The sequence below is a fragment of the Macaca fascicularis genome, chromosome 10 (genome assembly GCF_037993035.2).
Source record: "Macaca fascicularis isolate 582-1 chromosome 10, T2T-MFA8v1.1".
NCBI lineage: Eukaryota > Metazoa > Chordata > Mammalia > Primates > Cercopithecidae > Macaca > Macaca fascicularis.
In genome coordinates, this window is record NC_088384.1 from 28,608,031 (window position 1) to 28,630,091 (window position 22,061).

General features: G+C 51.6%; 1 protein-coding gene across 1 annotated transcript; it reads right to left on the minus strand.

Moving 5' to 3' along the window:
- Positions 1–681: 681 nt before the first annotated feature.
- On the minus strand, positions 682–10,530 carry LOC102125458 (ral-GDS-related protein-like). Its single transcript, XM_065522394.2, is given in 13 exon segments — positions 682–2,341; positions 2,344–2,464; positions 2,662–2,752; positions 2,970–3,091; positions 3,442–3,465; positions 4,052–4,126; positions 4,921–4,995; positions 6,554–6,623; positions 7,119–7,222; positions 7,594–7,809; positions 8,568–8,884; positions 9,025–9,218; positions 9,344–10,530. Coding segments are annotated over 13 exon segments (1,734 nt in total). The 5' UTR covers positions 9,523–10,530; the 3' UTR covers positions 682–2,195.
- Positions 10,531–22,061: the final 11,531 nt, after the last annotated feature.

Consider the following 22,061-nt stretch of genomic DNA (forward strand, 5'->3'; position numbering starts at 1 on the left):
ACTTTCTATATCTAGGAGATAAGGTCGTTTAGAGAGAAAGTTGATCTCATTCTCACATGCATGAAATCATGCCGCGTTTGTCTTTCTCTTCCTGGCTTATTTCATTGAAAGTCATGTCCTCCAGGTTTCTGTACGTTGCTGCAGATGACATGGTTTCATGAATTTCTCTGGCCGAAGAGGATGCCATGTGTACTGCAGTTTCTTTATCCCTTCATCTGTGCACGAACAGGTAGGTTGATTGGATACCTTCGCTATTGTGCATAGTGCTTCAGTTGCCATAAGAAGGCTGATATCTCTTCAACATAACAGATTCCATGTGCTTTCTGTGTATAACCAGTGGTGGGATTGCTAGGTGAATGGGTAGTTGTAAAATGTTTAAGATACCTTCAACTGTTCCGCTTCGTGTGTATAGTAATGTACATTCCCACCAATAGTGTATAAAATCTCTTTTTCTGCATTTCTACATTGGCCACTGCCTGTGAATGTATGGGTTTTTTTGCTGTTTTTGGTAAGTTTCATTCTAATTAGAGTGAGAGGTATCTGAGTGTGGTTTGCACTTAGACATGTGTGTGAGGATTAGTGAAGTTGAGCAACTTCTCTGTGACCTGTCAGTCAATTTCGTGGTTACTTTTCAGATGTGCCTGTTCAGGTTCTTTGCCCAGTTTTAGCTTGGGTATTAGGTTGTGTTCATTTTCCGAGTTAGAGTAGTGTTAGTTTCTCATACATGTTAGATTGCAACCCCTTTCACAGATATGATTCTGCTGAACTTTCTTTCAATCTGTAGGATGCCTTCTTTTTTTTAAAAATTATTATTATACTTTATGTTCTAGGGTACATATGCACAATGTGCAGGTTTGTTACATATGTATACATGTGCCATATTGATGTGCTGCACCCATTAACTCATCAATTACATTAGGTATATCTCCTAATGCTACCCCTCCCCCCTCCCCCGAACCCACCACAGGCCCCAGTGTGCGATGTTTCCCTTCCTGTGTCCAAGTGTTCTCATTGTTCAATTCCCACCTATGAGTGAGAACATGCGGTGTTTGGTTTTCTGTTCTTGCGATAGTTTGCTGCGAATGATGGTTTCCACCTGCATCCATGTCCCTACAAAGGACATTAACTCATCAGGATGCCTTCTTTAATGGTTCGTTGTTTCTCTTTCCCATGCGGAAGCTCTAAGATGATGTATAGTCCCATGTGTTTGTGTTCACATTTGTTAGCAGTGATTTTTGTGTCCCATCCAAAAAGAACAAAGAATTAGAAAGAAAAGGTATTGCCAAATCAATTGCATGGTCTAAGGGTTTCTTGCCATAGATAATTTTTGCTTTTGTTTTCTTTCTTTTTTGCAAACTGCATGCATAGATAGAAGTTTTGCTGAAATACAAACTCCCATTTTTCTTATAGGAGCTTTGTGGCTCCAGGACTGGATGTAGGTGTTTATTTTGTATTGATTTGGGGGCATTACATGTTTCAGACCCTGAAATGTTGACTTCTTTGGCTTGTTTTTGTCTGATATACCACAATGGGGCTTGTGTTCAAATTAAGCTGTGGGACATCCTTTAGATACTGAGTTCAAACAATTCTCTCCTTCCTTGATACTCACTTAGGGGAGAGGTGTCAGAAAGTCTGGGAAGATCCACAGTGGAAAAAGTTTATCTGTATTTCATAGAGACTGATGGCCAGCTCCCTTCTGCCCAGGACTTCTGGAGAAGGCCAGCCATACCACTTGCTTAAATACCTCCCATCTCCAGCCCTTCAGTAAATATTTAAGTGATTCATTAAGTATTTACAACTTAAAAAAGTAGAGTAACCCAGTGGAACTTGAATTTAACTAGAATTTAAGTTTGAGAGTAGCTGGTCAGTAAAACAAGTGTGGTAGATTGGGTGACACATTATGGTTTTTAAGGGTTTTTTGTTTGTTTGTTTTGTTTTTTGTTTTCCTTAAAGTTAACAATAATTAATTTGAATAAAGAAGGAAAAGATTAAATGGTTGGCGTGTGTAATGCGAATGCTGTTCCATGACTTGTTCAGCCATAGCCTCAATTTGACATGCTAGACTATGAATCCTAAAGACTGGCATACGGTTACTGCGCTGGAGTTACTGTTCTCATTCAACAACTATAGAACATTCTGAATAGTGTTTTAAAATTTTATTTTATGAAAGTTAAAAAAAACCTCTTACTTATACACTAAAGAAAATAAAGATAAAATGGTCTCCCGCCTGCCTGGCAAAAGTCCCATGGCCTGACCCTGGCCAGCAGGAGCAGCTGGTTTTGAAGAGCAGGGGCCAGATGCAGCTGTGCTGCCAGCCACCTAGATGTGGTTCCCTGGTGTCACGGTCTGGGTGAAGGATGGTGCAGAGCCGGTGTTCTGGCCAGCATCCCAGTGCGGCCCCAGCCACTGCAGGATGTTTCCAGCCTACTGGGATTCGGGCTCCAGCTGGCAGGACAGCTTGTAGCTGCAGGACAGTGAGGCAGCTGTGAGGCCACCATGAGCCACACATCAGGTCCCCTCTCAGTGCCTGCCCAGCTGGAATCCTGGGTCCCTAGCGGTACCCATGCAACAGGGCTTGATGCTGGCCGTGGAGTCATGGCCACAGGCTCTCTGCTGCTATCCACAGAGAGCCTCCTCTAGGCCAGGTGGGGTGGCTTACACCTGTACTGTCAGTACTTTGGGAGGCTGAGGTGGGTGGATTGCTTAAGGCCAGGAGTTTGAGACCAGCCTGGACATCATCATGAAACCCCACCTGTACCAGAACAACAACAGGAGAACAACCGGACATGGTGGTGGATAGCAGTAGTCCCAGCTGCTTGGAGGCTGAGGAAGGGCTTGAGCCCAGGAGGCAGATGTTGCAGTGAGCAGAGATGGTGACACTGCAGTGCAGCCTGGGCGACAGAGCCAGACCATGTTTAAAAAAAATGGAGAGCCTTCTCCCACCCTCTGCCAATCTCCCAGGCCCTCACCTCTCCTTGTCACTGAGCTGCTCCATTCTTGAGAAACAAGTGACAAATTTCTCCAGAGGCCGAAGTTTGTAATTCATGGCAGCCACTTGGAGCAGCTGCATTTCCTGCAGAACTCGGACCTCCTAGAGACAGAGGGCAGGATGCTGACAGGGCCTGGGTGGAAGATGCTGAGGGGGCCTTTGACAGGCAAGGAGAAGGGACTGGTCCCTGGGGCCGTTCTCTGAAGGGGCCCCATGCAGCCCCCAGCCTGTTCTCAGAGTTGGATGTAAACAGCCCCTCCTGCAGGAATTGGTCTTTCATTCCAGTGCCTTTGCCACTTTCTCTACTGGGATAGGTCTCCTCCTCCTGTGTGTGTCAAACCCTCCCAGTAAACCTAAGATGTAGAGGATGGAGCCAGGGAGTGTCCTGTCCAGGGTGGACTGTGACGTCCACATCCCCACCCTCAACCAATGTGAGTGCCCCAGCTGCTCACCTTTCTCCTCTTGTTGCTGTTGCCCTGGAAGTCAGATAGAGCCCATCAGAAAGGTCCCTGGTCCTCAACCAGCCCCACCCCATCCCTTCCCATGCTGCATTACTGCCGGGGCCACCAGGGTCAGGGGATGTGCACATGACAGGACTTGGACCTCCCTCAGGCTCCGGGCTCTAGAGCAGGGGGCAAGGGAGCTGAGGCTCAGGGACACTGCCCCAACCCTCTCTGATGACAGACAGAGAAACTGAGGTCTCTCATAGAAAGCACTCAGTGACCCTGGAACTGCCTGCCCTTGGAAAGGCTCAATTTCACCCTCCTATTACGGGACTACCCCACAGAGAGGCTGAGTCCAGTTCAGCCTACACCTCAGCAGCTTTGCAGTCAGACAGCTCTGCAGCTTCACCACTCAGGGATAGGGACTGGTGGCTGCCATGGAGCCTCCATCATTCCGAGGTGATGAGATGGGCCTGACACCCCCACCCACAGGAGCCGCTGTGAGGCTCTCAGGAGAGGAGGTTTTCCAAGGGCTGAGATCTAAATGCTCCTTCCAGGCCCCTCTCCTCCCAAGCCTCAGGATCCTGGTTCCCAACCAGCCTGCCCCAGACTAACTCACATCCAGATCGTCCGGGATGGCCGAATCCAACCTGTGTAACTCAGTCAGAAAATCCCCCAGGAAGGGGACCACGCCCTGTGCCATGGAGGGGTGGGGAGGTGGGAGGGATAGTGGTGATGAGTATTGGTCCTCAGGTGCCTGCCCAAGGTCTTATCCCATGAAATCCCATCAGCCCCTGTCTCCCAGAATCCTCCTCCCCAGGTCTCCCGGTTAGAGCAGCCAAAGACCCTCAGCTGCCTTTCCCAATTCTCTGCCTCCTCTATCACAGCTGACCTCCAAGTCTAGCAAGCACTCCTAGTTTTCTCTGTGGTGGGATTTTTTTTATTTTTATTTTTTATTTTATTTTTTGAGACGGAGTCTCGCTCTGTCCCCCAGGCTGGAGTGCAGTGGCACTATCTCGGCTCACTGCAAGCTCCGCCTCCCGGGTTCACGCCATTCTCCTGCCTCTGCCTCCCGAGTAGCTGGGACTACAGGCGCCCACCACCGCGCCCGGCTAATTTTTTGTATTTTTAGTAGAGACAGCTTTCACCGTGGTCTCGATCTCCTGAACTTGTGATCCGCCCGCCTTGGCCTCCCAAAGTGCTGGGATTACAGGCGTGAGCCACCGCGCCTGGCCTATGGTGGGATTTTAACAACTCACAAGGGCCTGTGGTCCCAGCCTTGCCCTTCCCCACAAACACTCTTGGGTCCAGCTTTCCCAGAGTCTTGCTCTGGTCTCTCAAATGGAGGTTTTCCAGGCCCAGTGGCCACAAGAGGACAGGGCTGGCGAGGAAGCCCCTGCTGCCTTGATATGGAGGCCTCCAGCTGGTGGGGAAAGCAACCCTGTCCTCTGATCCCCTGCAGTCCCTCCATGCCACAGGCTCACTCACCTTATTCTGCCTCCGCAGCCTCATCTGGCCTCTCTGGGGGTTCCTCTCCTGCGTGGCCACCTTAAAGATCCCCGCCTGCCAGATGTCAGTGATGGAGAGAGTGAGGCTCTCCTCCCTTCCCCCAGTTACACCCCAGCCACCCCGCACTTGGATCCCCAGGGACTGGCGTGAGTCACCTGGCACAGTGCTGATAGGACTGGCCCAGCCCCACACTCCCTGTGTGTGTCACCCAATCATGCAGTCAGGCCTCCCTGTGACTGTTTCCTCTTCTGTAAAGAGCCATGAAAACCACAGCTACCTCACAGGGCCTCCTGAGTGCTCAGTTACCTGTAGCTGTTGCCATTGTTCTCCCCCTCATCCCTCTGAGGAAGAACCAGGCACGAGCACCCTCAAATTGCTTTCTTTTCTCGAACCTCATTTCCACCCTGTGAGGCCCGCACTACAGGCTGAGCATCCCTTTATTTTCCAGATGAGGAAACAGAGGCCCTGAGTGGGCAGTGACTCCCCAGGGCCCCAAAAGAGAGGGTACCTCCATCCCCTCTTGGAGTCTCTGTCTCGGCTGCCTTCACCCCGCATCCCAGCACCACCACCCATCAGGGTCGTGTTCTCTGGAGTCTGTGAGTATCTAGGTCTCCAGCCAGGCACAGTCGTGATGGGAAAGGGACAGGGCGGTTTAGGAGACCTGGTTAAGTGGCACCTTCCTATCTGAGCCCCACTGGAGTCTCTGCCACACAAACTGGGTTTGAGCCATGAAAAAGGTTTTGCCTCGCCAATGATCCCCCAGGGGAGTTCCGTGCACAGAACTCTCTCTTCCTCCACTCAGGAAGTGGCCTCCTGAGCTGCCATCTCTCACTGACATGGCAGGCTTTTCCAGAATCCTGGGTGGGGTGACATGTTGCCTTCTCATTTGCATGGAAGATTCTGAGATCTGGTCAGGGAGTATCGCTGAGGTATGCATGAATTCCCCAGATACTTGTCATGAGCGTGTGTCACTGCTAACTGGTGAGAATCCTGTGACATGACCATTTTTGGGTGTCTACAAAGGGCAGAGCAGGGAGTCCCAGCAAACACGTACATCTGTCCCGAGTATGCCCATTGGTACCCAAAGCTGGGTGATCCACTGGACTCGCTGGCACATGAGCTTCCTCTGTTGTGGTTCCCTCTTTCCCCCAGTGCGGATAGAGGCCCCCTGCCCATGGAGGTGCGCTGCAGACAGAAGCAGCAGCAGAGGCCTGGCTTCCTGAGGAATTGCTGGTCAGTTTGAGAAAGGAAGAAAGTCCCACCTACCATGACCACCCCTCAGTGTGGAGGAAGCTCCATGCCAGCAGCATGGACCAGCATGGGAGCCAGAGCCCTGCTAATGCTGCAGCTCATCACCCCCGCTCAGAAACCCAGCAACCATTGCCACATCCCATTTCCAGGGCCTCCTGCCCCTGTGCCCCCATGTGCCCATGGACCCTCACACCTCTCTTTCTGTTGGCCCAAGGTAGGCATAGAGGGTATTTTTGAAGTCCACTTTTAGTATGTAAGTCAAAACAAAATAACCACTCCACACTGGGTCCAATGCCCTTCCAAACTCACTCTTTCTCTGACCCTTAAACACTTGTCGCGCATCTCCCAGACTCCACTGTACCTTGATCAGCAGGTCCCTCTTCACTGCAGTGTCTTTTTTGCAGAGTTCTTTTAGATATTTTGAGCTTTTGCTATGGACAGAGGAAAGAAAGAAGGGTAAATTTGGGAATAATCAGGGAGATTTGTGAGTTGCAATCCCTTTTATTTGAAAACCCAATGAATCCCAACTTCCTGGGTGAGAGTTTTCAGTGGGGTCCTCTGATGACAAGGGCTCCAGATGACCAGGGTGGGACCTGTCATGCTCCTCCCCTGGCCCATCTCCACTTCACATGAGCCCCTGTGTGTTCACAGTTAGCTTCCAGCTGGACACAGTTCCACTGCTGGGTACAAACACCTGAAAGCCTCCAGTTGGCTCCAGTCTGTTCCTGATGGTTAAAAATCCTTAGTCCTGAGTTGGAAATCTTTGCCTAGGAGTCCAGGGCAGCTTAGTGACCACACCCACCAGCCCATCCCTGCCTCCAGTGTCCCTGGTCTCCAAGAACCTTTCAGAGTCACTGAGGGCACATGGGGAGACCTATAGGTCCCTAGGTCAACCCTGGTGCTCCCGTGGAGAGAGCCCTCCTCACCTGGACACTGCTGCCCATGTCTTGTGTAGCCGATGTATTGGGTTGCTGCGCAGAGCAGAGACGATGGCGTGTACTGAAGAGAAGTTGTTGAGGCGTAGGCACTCCTGGAGAGGGAAGAGTGAGCTGTGAGGTCCAGAGTTGGAGTCCAGCCCACTTCAGCCTCAGCCCCCTCTGCTGAGATCTCCCTTCCTGGACAAACAGAGGCCCAGGGAGCCTCAGGAGGGCACACCTGGGGCTAAGTGAATGTCACTCATCTAAGAGGAGTTTTGTGCAACCCAAGGAAGAGCCCAGGTTGGAAGTGAGCAGCCACCACTGGGCCATAGGAGTCAAGGTCAGGAAAGCTCTGGCAAGAAGGGCCTAGGGGATGTGCAGGGCTCAGGCTAGAGATACAGATGCCAATCCTGAAAGCTGAGGGAGGAGAAGAGGCAGTTCCCCATTTTTAGAGAGGGAATCCCAAGGCCCAACCATGGCTTACCCTGGCCACCTTGATCCAGTGCTCCACCACCCTGGCCCTGTCCCGGGCCCTCATGCTGTGGTCCCCAAGGCAGGAGGTGGTGACGCAGTTGGTGAGCCTGTTGAAGTGTGCGATGGTAGCACGAACTGTGGGTGCCACATGCTCACTCCCCTTCTTATGTCGTTGGCCCCAGATGGAGCCCAAACATTCGTAGAGCACCACCTTCTTGAACAGCTCCTTTGGGGGAGGAGGAAAGTGTCACGGACACAGCACACACCAGCTCAGAGTCACCCACAGTCCCAGGCAGGGACTGAGCTCACAGTCATCCATGGTCTCTGGCAGGAACCAAGCTGGAGCTCTGAAAGCTTTAAAATATGCTCCAGACTTGTGGGAGTCCCTGGGTTTGGTCTTCTGCCGATCAAGGCCCCTGAATGCATCATGGCCAGAACCCAACAAGGGTGGGAAGAGAGAGTGACATTTTCTCCCAGGCAATCTGCATTCCAAGAACTAGAAGGCCAGCCCGTCCTGAGACCTTGTCTTCCTCCCATCCCAATCAGCCCTCTACTCCTTCTCTCCATACCAGTGCACTTTCCTTGTGGCAGCTGCAACTGTGGGCTCTGTTTGGTTGTCTGCCATAGAATCTAGTATGCATCAGGTACCTAATAGGTGCTGAGGGTAGTGAGGCTCCTAAGCAGCTGGGTGAGTGACCCATGGCCCTGCCTGCATCTCAGTGAGCACCTGCCCTGTCCTGCTTTCTGTCCATCCCCTGTCGTTCAGTCTGCACAGTCACTCTGTGCAGCTGGCACGGGTGATGTCCCGTCTCTGCTGTCCACATGCAGACAGGGAAGGCTTGTGGGTGAGGAAACTCATCCAGATCCCGTGGTTGGTAAGAAGTGGGGCTGAAATTGGACCCAGGGCATTGGCCGCTCCTCAGGGAGAGGCTGGTCTGAGACAGCTGGTGCCAGAGGCACAGCCTGCAAAGCCCAGCTGCTCACCGCATCCATGAGGGTCAGCTGCTCAGCCAGCAGCCTGGGAGGGAAGGTCGTGATGTCCGGCAGCTCCTCAGTGTGTTGGCTCTGGACAGTCCCGGGACAGGGACAGGGGGCCTCTGGGGCTGACTGTGGCTCCAGTGATGTCCCTGGAGGGGGCCCTTCCCCTGGTGCTGGTGCTGGTGCTGAATGTAGATATCCTGGTGCACCCAGGGCTGCACCTGACTCTGGCTCCAGAGCAGGCCCCAGGTCCGCCAGCAGTGGTGGTGCTGGCTCCAGGGCCAGCATTGTTAATGCGTGTTGCCCAGGAGGTGGAGCAGGATCTGGAAAAGGAGAAAAGGTCACCACACCAGTCACTATTCACTGGGCTTTCCAAGCACAGAAATGACCAGATGGAATTTAAGGGAATTGTAGCCCCAAAACACCACCCCCGGAAAGTCTTCCAGACTGCAAGCCACCTCACCATCTGGCTTGGCCTCGTTGGGCTCCGGAAGCACCAACTGGCCTAGGACAAGTTCCTGGTGGTCCTCCAAGCCCAGTCCGGGCCAGGCGAAGTTCCTGAAGGCCAGCTTTATCCGGAAAGATGATTGTTGCGGGGGCTGATAGCAAACTGAAGTGTTTTCAGGGGGCCAGGTGAACAAAATGGAGGTGGTGGTGCTGGTGATGGAGTGGACAGCTGAGTCAGAGGCCTGGCCTTCTCCCACACAACCCTCCAGGGCACCCTTGCGTGGTTCTGGGTCCCTGGCCTCTTGCTGCCTGTGTAGAGGACAGCCCCACCCTACCCCAAGCCATCAGTGCTGTCCTGGATGGGGCAGACCTGGCCATGCAACAGGGCTCTACAGACCCTTGTGTGCCCCGGCGTCCCACTGACATTCTCTTCCCAAAGGCCCTGGAGCACAGCACTGTGCACCTGGACACTCAAGACTTCAGCTCCAGGCTGATTTGTGAGCAGCTTGCTCATCAAAGCTCCAGCTCTGGGTCCCCTGGTCCTGGGGTTAGGAGGGTAGGGGCAGATGTCAGATGGAGTAGGACAGGGAGAGCTGGGAAGCCATGGTGCTGGGGATGAGTCTCTCAGTGGCCAGCTGTGACCCCAGCTTCACCCCTTCTTTTCAGGGGACCTAAGTCTCCATTTACAGAACTCACTATTTGCCTCTTGTAGGAGGGAAGTCCCCAGATGTCAGCCTTGTTGTGGAAATTATAAGACGTATGAACCCCAGGGCTCCTTTAGTCTCTTCCCAACCAGAGTCCACATATTTCTCCCCATGTTTTGTGGGTGAAGAGGCCCTTCAGAACCCTAAATCCCCCCAGTTTATACTTGTTGCTGGGCTCCGACATTCTAGTCAGAATCTGGGAGGATGCCACCATATGTAGAGGAGGCCATGAGGGTTTCCCCTCTAACGTTCTGTAGATATGATTTGTTTATTCTGTCTACTGTGAGCGCCTGACTCTGAGTAGAATTGAGGCCCAGGGATTGTCATCTGCTTTGTTTATGAAATTATGCCAAGCCACAAGAAGAGCAAATGAGGTGTTTTGTATGTATGTGTGGAATGAGTGAACCCCAACCATTGGAGAATCCAGTGAGCATCTCCAGATGTCTGAGTGGGCCTGTGGCTCCTTTTTCAGCACCAAGGGACCCCTCTTCTGTCTGTGTCAAGGAGAAAGACCAGCCAGAAGGAAACTCAGACATCCTTTAGCAATGCCATTGCAGACTTGCTTTCTATGTGCTTTCCCAAACAGCAAGAGAGATGGGCCATTGCGGCAGAATGCTGAGAGCTGCTTCAGTGAGTGGGAAGAGAAAAATAATAAACATGAATCACAGCACCCCTAGCACATTGTCCAGAATTTTAGGCTCTAGGGAACCCTTTGTTTGCCATGTCTTAAATCATTCAGTCCCTACAAGAACCCTGTGAGGTTCATGTTCTCACTACTCCCTTTTCCAGAGGAGCCATCCGAGGCTCGGAGAGCTGCATCTTCAAGACCCAGCCAGTAGGGGACAGAGCACCTCCGTGCCTTGGAGGGGATGGACACTCACCTTCTAACCAGTAGTTCGAAAAAGTGTGGCACGGTGATAAAGTCCCAGGAGGGGCCCAGGCAGGTGGCATAGGAGGAGATGGGTTTAGTTAGAAAGGCTGGAACCAGGGACTCCAACAGCTTCTCCCCTATGCCGGACTGGAAAGTTGGCATCCTGCATATCTCATTTTCATACTAGGGGGACAAGGAGGGACATGGGAGTCAGTGGTAACACCATGAACCACCAGAAAATCAGGATCTGGAACTCACACCAAGAAGCACCAACCCTTCAGGGACTTGTGCATGTGGAGAACCTGGGTGCCCATGGTGAAAAGGGTTCTAGGCTTTCAAAGAATAATCGCATGAGAAGGATAAAATGATTCATGCCTTCAAGGCATCATCATGGTGTTTGTCAGCTGTGGGGCAACGGCACCCTCTGTATCAACAGCATCATCATCCCTGCAATCCTCAAAAATCACCCTCATGGTGGAGAAGAGGAGACGCGGGCTTTTGGATGTCAGATGCTTGCTCAGCAGCACCCGGGTCAGAAGAGAGCACCTTCCACAGGGAAGACTGGATGAAATTCCCTCTAGGCCACCTGAGGCTCCACTTCTGATATGGAGGGGAAGGGCCTGGGGAGGTCTCGTCCCCTCCTCATTTTAGCAACAGCACACAGGACAAGACACTCTAGAAGAACCCTTTGACTTAAAGGGATATGATTGTTTTTCTTCTTTAACATGAACATGAGTCTGGAGAAATAGCTACGGCCATCCCAGCCCTGGCCAAGGGGAAAATGCCAGAAGACTCCAGGGTGGGAGGAAGCGCATCCCAAGGCCCAGGATCTGCCAGGCGACTCGGGGAAGAGAAAACGCAGGCAGGTATTGAAGCTGTAAAAGGTTACGCAAATGTATGTTTGAAACTGGAAATGAAACAAGGTGATTTTCTCTGCCACACAGACAGTAGATTGGCAAAAAGTTAAAAGCATGTTAGTATTCAGGGGAGGCTGAGTTCAGAGAAGCAGCTACCTTCAGAGGCTGCTGGTGACCGTGTGAGCAGCTGGAGCCCTTTTGGAAAGTCAACTGGCTAGAGCTGTTGAAACTTGCTATCTGCACATCCTTTCACCCAGATTTCCCTTTCCCGGGTGTGTGTCTTCCGCAGGGAATTTGTGTATTTTATGGGTTGAATTGTGTCCCCTCCCCCAAATGTAACTGTTTCTATTCTCAACACCAGAAAATGTGACTGTGTCTGGACACAGAGTTCTCCAAGAGGTAACAGGTGAAGTGACTTCATTAGGGTGGCCCCTAAGTTAATATGCCTGGGGTTCTTACAAGGAGAGGTGGTGAGCGCACAGAGAAGTTCAAGAGAAGACACTGCGCTGACTGAGATAGAAGTCAGCCATCTCCAAGGCAAGGAGAGAGGCCCAGAGAAACCACCCCAGGCTGACAGCTTGACGTTGGACTTCCAGTCTCCAGAATTGTGAGGAACCAGATTTCTGTGGTTAAGTCCTTCAGTCAGCGTGCATGTTATGGCAGCCCTGGGAAACTGCTCCAGCCTATTAGGACACACATAGGATCATGCTGCCTGTAGAAAGGCTTCCTAGGAGGGGAATTTTATCATGACAGGCTCCATCAGCACTGAGAGGCTGACCCGCTGTGGAACATGGCCTCCCTTAAGGAATATTACAATGAGATGCGAGGGTACAGCTCCTGCCTGGTGGGGATGCAGGGATGAGTTCTGTGAGATGACACTTTAAAGACAGATGCATAGAGTAGCTTCACCTTCTTTTGTTGTAATCAACACCCCCCTCCCAACTTGTTTGTGTAGAAGCGTTGGATTTTAAGTCCTGGAGGAGGTCTGGCAGGGCAGAGGAGCTGTCTGTTGCCGGACATATACTTAGGGTGGGGAGTTAAAATGATAACAGTATGAGTATGTTGCTACAGTGTTACCATTGTACCCAACTTTTTTTTTTTTTTTTTTTTTTTTTTGAGACGGAGTCTCACTCTGTGGCCCAGGCTGGAGTGCAGTGGTGAGATCTCGGCTCACTGCAAGCTCCGCCTCCCGGGTTCATGCCATTCTCCTGCCTCAGCCTCCCGAGTAGCTGGGACTACAGGCGCCCGCCACTTCGCCCGGCTAGTTTTTTGTATTTTTTAGTAGAGACGGGGTTTCACTGTGTTAGCCAGGATGGTCTCGATCTCCTGACCTCGTGATCCACCCGTCTCGGCCTCCCAAAGTGCTGGGATTACAGGCTTGAGCCACCGCGCCCGGCCTGTACCCAATTCTTATAGCAACATGCTGGGATACTCCTGGCATAGTATAAAGCAAAAACAGAAGGATTTTCTCTGATCTTCCTCTGATAGGTGAAAGGGACTTTGCCTGTAACCAGGTTGCCACAGGGGACTAATGGCAGCCAGATTCCTTTGGGAGAGGACAGCGGCTCACTCAAGTGTGAAAGCCCTAGGACAGAGCCTAGGGAGTCCCCATATTCATGTTTGAGTCCTGGGCCCACCCTGGTTTTCTGGAGTCCCTGTCTGTGGAGACCCTTCTGTGCCCAATCTCACCCCAGACCAGCACTGGCCGTGGTTGGTAGCAGGGGGCCCCTGCCCTTCTTTGAAGAAGGTGGAGAAATGGAATCCATCCAACAGCTCCTGCTTGATCTGCTGTGTGGAGCTCTGCAAAGAGAGTGAGCCAGGCGAAGAGGTGTCAGTGGCCTGCCTGGCTGACCCCATAGTGGGATACCCTATTAGAACTCCTCCCTGGCCCCCCCTTCCCCAACAGGATTTGGCACACAGGAGGATCTGCATAGACCTCCAGCCAGAGGAGCTTGAGGTCTCCGGCAGATGACAGGTTGAGGTCTTGGAATTCAGATCTGAGCAGACAAACTGTGTCCTTGACACTCACCTTCCTATCCTGAAGGCATGGTCAGGGCTGTGAATCTGACATGCCTACCAGGCTCCAAACACCTGACAACCTACCTGCTCCTGTCCAGGGAGGGCCCCTCATATCCTGTTTCCCCCAAATATATGGGGAGGGACTCGGTGCTGCCCTGATGGGCACAGCTGAGGCCTGGCCTGGATGGGCCTGCCCTGGGCCCTGTGTTACCTGTGGGTGCCTTCTGGCAAATGGCCAGAGGCGTCGAGGGTGAGGGTTGAACCAATGTCTATATTCTCGGGAAAGACTCTCGTTTTGGCCTCTTCTGCGACGAGGAGGTCGGCAGCACGTCGGGACACAGCAGGAGAACATGTTCTCCGGAGTGTCGACTACCAAATGAACTGGAAATGGGGCTGTGTGTATAATATGGGTGCCTAGTTACCAGAATTCTAAGTTCTGTTGGGGTCTGTCAGCAAGGAAGTGAGGTCACATCTTGTAGGTTCCATCCTGTAAGCACCTCCTTTCCATAAGACCTACTCAAAGGCCTCACTGAGCTTCTGGCCACTCACCCTCCCCCGTCAACTCCTTACCTTTCACCATTATGCCAAAGTGTGCCCCTTCAGCACCTTGGGAAGACCTGGATGTAACCAGGGTCCCAGTTTTAAGGAGACAGTTCTGGGTCAAACAATCTTAGCAGTTGTGAGACCCTAGAGAACTCCTTTGGTGTTTTGGGGCCTTCCCAGCATGCACAATGGGGGTTATGCTAGCATCTCCCTCCTAGGGAGCTCATGAGATGTGTTTGAGATAGATCTTATAAAACTCATGGTGTGGTGTTCCCTGTAGATATTGCACACACTTACAGATGGAAGAAATACCAGAAGCATTGAGAGGTAGCATGGAAGAGAACTCCAGTGGGCCTGGGGTCCACAGTGTGGTCTCAGGAGAAGACACTTTTGCTCTGGGCCTCGTCTTTCATGATGCACCAGTAGAGGTTGAGATTAAATGAAATTCAGACATCGTCCTCCTCTGACATTGCACCTTCCAGTGCCTTCCCATTTTATTTAGACCCAGACCCTGTGCCCCATGTCAGCCTAGGGTGGGCCGCATCCACAAAGACAGCACTGAGGGCTTAGTGACTCCCTTCTGAATGATGGAATAGGACACACATGATGGAATCGCACTTCTGGGGTAGTTCAGGATGTTGCAACAAAGAGCTGTAGCCTGGGGAGCTCATCAAAAACAGAATTATGTTTCTCCCAGTTCTGGAGGCTGGAAGTTGGATATCAGGGTACCAGCCTGGTCAGGCCTTAGTGAAGTCTCCCGCCCCATTCACTGAGCTTTTACAGTGCTGTACTTTCTTTGGAGGACGGCTCAAATTTAGCATGGATAGACTTCCATTCAAAGCCCAGCTCCCACTTGTAGCTTTGTGACCGTGAGGAAGTCATAGAACATCCCTGTGCCTGTTTTCTCCTCTGGGAAATGACATTAGTGAAAATTGCTTCCCTTTTTAATCACAGAGAATAAAGCATGCAAAGAAGTTAAGTTGGTGCTATTGGGCAGAGAGTGAGAGGCCAGCAAACCAAAGAGATCAGCTTGCCCACATCAGTGGTGAGGAGTGGGGAGAGTGGGTGAGGCTGGGGCAGGAAGCAGGCCAGCCTGCCAGAGCCCAGGAACAGGTGAAGAGTAAGAGTGAGCTCCTCACCCTGAATTCTCAGGGGACACAGGCATGCAGGGGCTGTGGGGAGCACAATCATTAGGGCTGCTCTCGTTCCCCTGGTTCCCTCCATATCCGACGTGGTCCCAGGGCCCCCTCTCCCTGTGTTTCCTCTCTGCCCTGCTTTCTTCCTGGCTGCCCTCCCAGGACTCATTTTTGGCCCTGGTCAGGTGGAGTCTTGAGGTAACTATAGGCCTGTTAATAACTCCTCTGAGGTTCAACCCGTTTGTTGAGACCTCTGAGCTTAGTCAGAAACCACCTCCTGCTGGGACCTGAGAGAAGGCTGGAGGGAGCTGACGGTGCAATGGCGGTTTTCCCTGGGATGCTGCTCCAGGGCCCACTGGCAGGTATCTGCCAAATTCAAGTTTTCTTTTGGGTCTCTGGGGTTCTGAGGTATGATTTTCCCTCTGAAGACAGGCGGAGCCCCTGGTGGGTGCCTTAGCCTCAGAAATGGGTCCCCCTGAGCTGTGAGCTGTTCTCTACCCTCAGTGTGCTAGGACACCTCACACCTGGCCCTGCCCATTCTGGCTTCCGAAGCCGACAGAGGGTCTGTAGAAATTGCTAGACACGAAAGGGCTGCAAATAAGTCATATGAAGTGTATTTACATAACTCAGTGGTTTTCAGCCATTACTATACATTTACTTCAGCAAAGGAGATATTTAAAAATGTTAATACCCTGTGTCACCCTACAGAGATTTGGATTTATTTGATGGGGCAGAAAACAGGCATCTTGGTTTTTTGTTTGTTTGTTTGATTGTAACAGGATCTTGTGCTGTGGTCCAGGTTGTAGTGCAGTGGCATGATCATGGGCACTGCAACCTTGACCTCCCAGGCTCAAGGAATCCTCCCTTCTCAACCTCCCAAGTGGCTGGGACTCTGGGCATGTACCACCATGCCATGCTAATTTTTGTGTTTTGTAGAGACAGGGTCTCACCATTGCACTCAGGCTGGTCTTAAAGTCCTAACCTCAAGCTGTACTCCTCCCTCTGCTTCCCACAATGCTGAATTTATCTTTTAAGATCTTCCCTAGTGCTTTGAGTAGGCACCCAAGCAAAGAAGGCTTTGCTTGCAGAAGGCTTGTGAAACCCTGTTGAGGCTTCATCTTCTTCACAGCCATCAGATTGTTCCCTGAGGTGTCTGCTTAGCAGTGCACAGGCTATTTACATCAAGGGCTTTGGGGAGCTGTTGCGTTTGGGGGTTGGCTGGGGCATGAGTGTTGGCTGTGGGATCTGTCACAACCTGGTCCTATGGGACACCCAGTCTAGGATCCTTCTTCCCAGACCACCATCATGCGTCTCACCACTCCTATGGCAGGAGGTCAAAGATCATGACCCCATGGACAGAGGCATCCAGGTGCAAGACTGATGTTGGGTGAGTCATGTGGGGAGGGACGAGGCACAGCTGCTTGCTGGAAGGGTGTTGGTAAGTGTTGGTCCTCCAGCTGTCACGTCCTGCTGTTCTGCTGAATCCCAGTGATCCTCACTTGGTGTCTGGGTTTCAGAAGGGTGTGGCCCTGGGTTCTTGGCTGGCTGAGCTGGTATTTTTGTAGCCTCTTTTGGGCTCTTGTATGTGAGGCCTGACCTGAGTTGCTTCAGGAAACCTTTGCCGCTGAGGCTACCTCCTTCTTAAGAGCAGAGCCTTTGTGTGGAGATCTGGCTGGCCTCCCTAGCACCCAGCCTGTCCTGTCCTGTCCTGTTATGTCTGGGTTTGAGGCTGTGTGGAGGGGTCTCTCCATAGAGGAGGCAAGGTCAGTCGTGTGGGTCAGAGTGAAGCATGGTGATCCCAGCTGGCTGTGGCCGGCCTTTGACTGAAGGAGTCTGAGAATGACCAGTCCTGGGGAGCTGCCCTTCCTGGGAAACAGCTTGTCTCCTCCCCTATTGTGGAGTTTCTGGATGTGACCCAGAGTGTGCTGGGCCTCTGTAGGATGTGCTGGGTGTAGCCGTGTGATTCAGGGTGGGAGGTGCAGGGGATCATCTGCTCTGAGCCAGGTAAGGCCTGGACAGGACTGGGGCAGCTGTCGAAGAAGCTGGTTCTGATGGGAGAGTAGGCATGGATAGGGAGGGGACAGGGTCACCAGGTCTGTGTGTCACCTGTTCTTGCTGCTTGGTCTGCCCTGGGAGTGATAACAGAGGTGGAGGCTGCTGTGGACCCTCTTTGGCTTCCTGAAAGCAGGTGTTCATGTGGGAAGCAAGGTGGGTGGGGGACAAAGCTGGTCTCTGAGGTGTTGAGTGATTCTTTGTATGTCTTTGTCCTTTTTCTCTCTGCTGTCCCCAACAGCTCTGCTGTACCAGCCCATTGACCAAGTAAGTCACTCAGAGCATCCTGGTCCTATGCACCAGTGTTAAGGCCCCTGAAGGGCCAGAGAGGGCTTAGGAGTTTCTCAGAAGACTGAGCCCGGGGTGGGAGGGCACCAGAGTCACTGAGAACAGACCATTTGAAAAGTCAGGCAGAGGGATCCTGGGCCCTGAGTATGCCTCCCTGGCCTGTGGTAACCATGCCAACAGGGCCAGGGCCTCAATAGAGCTTAGCTACTGAGCTTGACATTTGGCCAATTGCTCTCAGTGAAGGCAGGAACATCCTGCTTCCCCAACTCCTGTCTTTCGGTCTCCAGTATCCTTGGAGCAGCTGCAGGGTGGGTAGAGGGGTATCTCTCCCAGCTGCGTGGTGAGATGAGCCTCCACCTGGCTGCCTCTGCCAGGGGAAAAGAGTAAAGACTGCAGCAGGGAGAAAAGCCAGCTGGGGCCCTTTTAGAGTCAACCCTGCTGCTCCGATTCTAATTTTCAGTTCAGATTTTGCAGGAATGAGTGTGGGTCCCTGAGGGCCTGCCCTTTGAATTCTTTCGGTGAGGACTGAGCATTGCCCAGGGGCTTCTCATTTGAGTCCCAGAAGCACGGCCCCGAATTCACCACCTCATCCCTTCCCAGGACCTGCTGAAGCGCACACCTGTGGACCACCCAGACTGCCTGCCGCTACACGATGCCCTCCGCATGCCCCAGGACTTCTTTCTGTCATCAGTGAGGACATTGACCCCCCTGAACTGCAGTCACAATGGACTCCCAAGGGCAGGTGACCTCAGGGCCCAGCAAGGCCTCACACTCAGGTGGAGGAGCCCGGGGTGGACCAGATCCCCAGTTTCTTCTCTTACGGCACAGGTATCACTCTGTGCCCCTGGTCTCTGAAATCCTGATCCCCCATTCCCAGCCAAGGAGAAGTCTTTGGTCCTTGGTCACACTGATTTGATTCCCTGTGGCATTTTGGGCCCGAGGCTGAGAGCTTTAAGCCCAGTGTGTCAATAATTTTCCTAGGAATCCACTGAGCCAGAAGAGGAGACAGGCCTGGAAAGTCTCTCCATGTTCATAACACAGTCTTTGAGCTGTGTCAGAGCTGGATTCTTTTCCTCGGGTGGGCTGTCTGGAGACCCCAGGCATTGTTCCCCACACCAGGGAAGTCAGCCCGTGGGTACCTCATTCTTGATTGCAGACACCTGCCATGACGCCATCAGGGTGACCCAAGAGGCTGAGGGAGCAGGAGATCTCAGCCGCTGTAGATTGGCCTGCACAAGCAAGAGTCAGGGAGTGAGCCCCACAGAGGGAAAGGCTAGTACTAGAGGTGGCCAAGGCCATCCAGGTTGCTGGAGCATTTTACATGAGCTCCTGGATATCAGACAGCAGTTTCCCTGGGAAACTTCTATATGCAAGGGTGGGGGTTAGCCCAGTGAGGGGAAGCAACACTCAGCTTTAGAGGCACAATTCACCCCTGTGGTTCAGCAGCCTGGCCCAGATCAAAGGCTTCCTGATGGATAGAGGTTGTTAAGTGGCCCTTAGGAGTGAAGACTGCCAGGGTTCATGCTCCTGTGTTACATTTGTGAGTGAGCGGCGGGTCTGGAGAGTGCCTGGTAGCGCATAGGGAGCTGTTTCTGTGCAGTTGCTCGGAATTCTTTTTTCTTTGAGACAGAAGTTCAATCTTGTCACCCAGGCTGGAGTGCAGTGGTGCAATCTTGACTCACTGCTACCTCCGCCTCCCAGTTCTAGCAAGTTTCCTGCCTCGGCCTCCCAAGTGACTTGGATTACAGGTGTGCACCACCACGCTCACCAAATTTTTTTTTTTTTTTTTTTTTTTTTTTTTAGTAGAGATGAGGTTTTACCATGTTGGTCAGGCTGGTCTTGAACTTTTGTCCTCAAGTGATCCACCTGTCTTGGCTTCCCAAAGTGCTGGAATTACAGGCATGAGCCACCATGCCCAGCCCCAGTTCTGAATTCTTAAGAAACTCTCGAGGGGGTCTAGGTCAGCACTGATAGAACCTCTGCAGTGCTGGGTGTGGTGGCTCACACCTGGAATGCTAGCACTTTGGGAGACCGAGGTCAGAGGCTCTCTTGAGCCCAGGAGTTTGAGACCAGTCTGCGCAATGTAGACCCCATCTCTACAAAAAATTTAAGATTAGTTGCGGCTGGACGTGGTGGCTGACACCTGTAATGCCAGCATTTTGGGAGGCCAAGGTGGGTGGATCACGAGGTCAGAAGTTCGAGTCCAGCCTGACCAACATGGTGAAACCTCGTCTTTACTAAGAAAATACAAAAATTAGCTGCGTGTCGTGGTGTGCGCCTATAATCCCAGCTACTCAGGAGGCTAAAGCAGGAGAATTGCTTGAACCAGGGAGACAGAGGTTGCAGTGAGTCAAGATCGTGCCACTGCACTCCAGCCTGGGTGACAGAGCAAGACTCTGTCTCGAAAAAATAAGAAAAATAAAAAATAAAATTAGTTGGTTATGGTTGTGCTTGCCTGTAGTCCCAGCTACTTGGAAGGCTGAGGTGGGAGGATTGTTTGAGCCCAGTAGGTAAAGGCTGCCATCTGCCATGATTGTACCACTGTACTCCCACCTGGGGGACAGAGTGAGACCTTGTTTCAAAAAAGAACCCTTGCAATGATGGAAATGCCCCCTATATGCACTGTGTGAAATGGTGGCCACTAGCTACATGTGGCTATTGAGGTCTTGATATATGACTAGGATAACTGAATTTATTTAGTTTAATTTTAAAAAATTGTTTTTTTGAGAGAGCCTCACTCTGTTGCCCAGGCTGGAGTGCAGTGGCTTAATCACAGCTCACTGCTCAACCTCCTGGGCTCAAATGATCCTCCCTCTTCCACCCCTCAAGTAGCTGGAACCACAGGCATGCGTCACCACACCTGGCTAATATTTAAACTTTTTGTAGAGACTGGGTCTCACTGTGTGGCCTAGGCTGGTCTTGAACTCCTAGGCTCAAGTGATCCTCCTGCCTTAACCTCCCGAAGTGCTGGGATTACAGACCTGAGCTGCCATGCCCAGCCTGGTTTAATTTCATTTTACATACATACATACATATATTTATTTAAGATAGGGTCTTGCTCTGTCACCTAGGCTGGAGCGTAGTGGTGCAAACGCAGCTCACTGCAGCTTTGACCTCTGGGGCTCAAGCAGTCCTCCCACCTCAGCCTCCCAAGTAGCTGGGACCCCAGGTGTGTGCCACCATGCTTGGCTAATTTTTGTACTTTTTGTAGAGATGGGGTCTGCTATATTTCCCAGGCTGGTCTTAAGTCCTAGGCTCAAGCAATCCTCCCACTTTGGCCTCCCAAACTGCTGAGATGACAGGCATGAGCCAGCATGCCTGGCCCCAAGGCATATTTTTACTTCTAGTGTAGTTCAGCCTTAAGACTGTACCAACAGATAGAGATGGAAAAGTAAGATGAATCGAATATCAAGTTACGTTTATAAATAAAGCAGTTATTAATTAATGGCTTTTTTTGTTTGTTTGTTTTTTTGAGACAGAGTCTCGCTGTTGCCCAGGCTGGAGTGCAGTGGCCCGATCTCTGCTCAGTGCAAGCTGCACCTCCCAGGTTCACACCATTCACCTGCCTCAGCCTCCTGAGTAGCTGGGACTACAGGCACCTGCTACCACGCCCAGCTAATTTTTTGTATTTTTAATAGAGATGGGTTTCACCGTGTTAGCCAGGATGGTATTGATGTCCTGACCTCGTGATCTGCCCGCCTCAGCCTCCCAAAGTGCTGGCATTACAGACGTGAGCCACTGCGCCCGGCCATGTTTTTTGTTTTTTGTTTTTTTTTTTGAGACGGAGTCTCGCTCTGTCGCGGCCCAGGCTGGAGTGCAGTGGCTGGATCTCAGCTCACTGCAAGCTCCGCCTCCCGGGTTTATGCCATTCTCCTGCCTCAGCCTCCTGAGTAGCTGGGACTACAGGCGCCCGCCACCTTGCCCAGCTAGTTTTTTGTATTTTTTTTAGTAGAGACAGGGTTTCACCATGTTAGCCAGGATGGTCTTGATCTCTTGACTTCGTGATCCGCCCGTCTCAGCCTCCCAAAGTGCTGGGATTACAGGCTTGAGCCACCGCGCCCGGCCTGTTTTTTTTTAAACCTCCTTTTTTATTCTGGGTTAGATCATTCCCTGGCTATCTTTATCCTAGCATCAGTGAGTCCTGCAGTCACTACAGCCCCCTGAGAGAACAGATATTTTGGTCACCATCAAGTGGATCTTTGTTTTTTATCTAACATTTACAATTCTGCCAGTTCTGACTCTTAAATTCTCTTTGCCTTGAATTCCAGGATCCATCTCTGATGTTCGGTGAAGACCACCAGAACAGTCTGCTAGAGCAGTACCATCAGGGTCTGGATCAAAAACACAGAAAATACGTGGTTGGAGAGCTCATCTGGAATTTTGCTGATTTCATGACTAACCAGTGTAAGTGGCAGTTTGGCTCATGGGATAATGTACCCGTCCTCATTTTTTTCAGGTTGCTTTGCCCTTTCTGGACATTTTGGTTGTAAGAATATTGGAAACAAAGTGAGGAAGCTGGTTTAATCCATGTAGGTTGTGCTGAGGATTTCCTAGGTAAAGGAAGTTGTGCTTAGGAAGTAGGA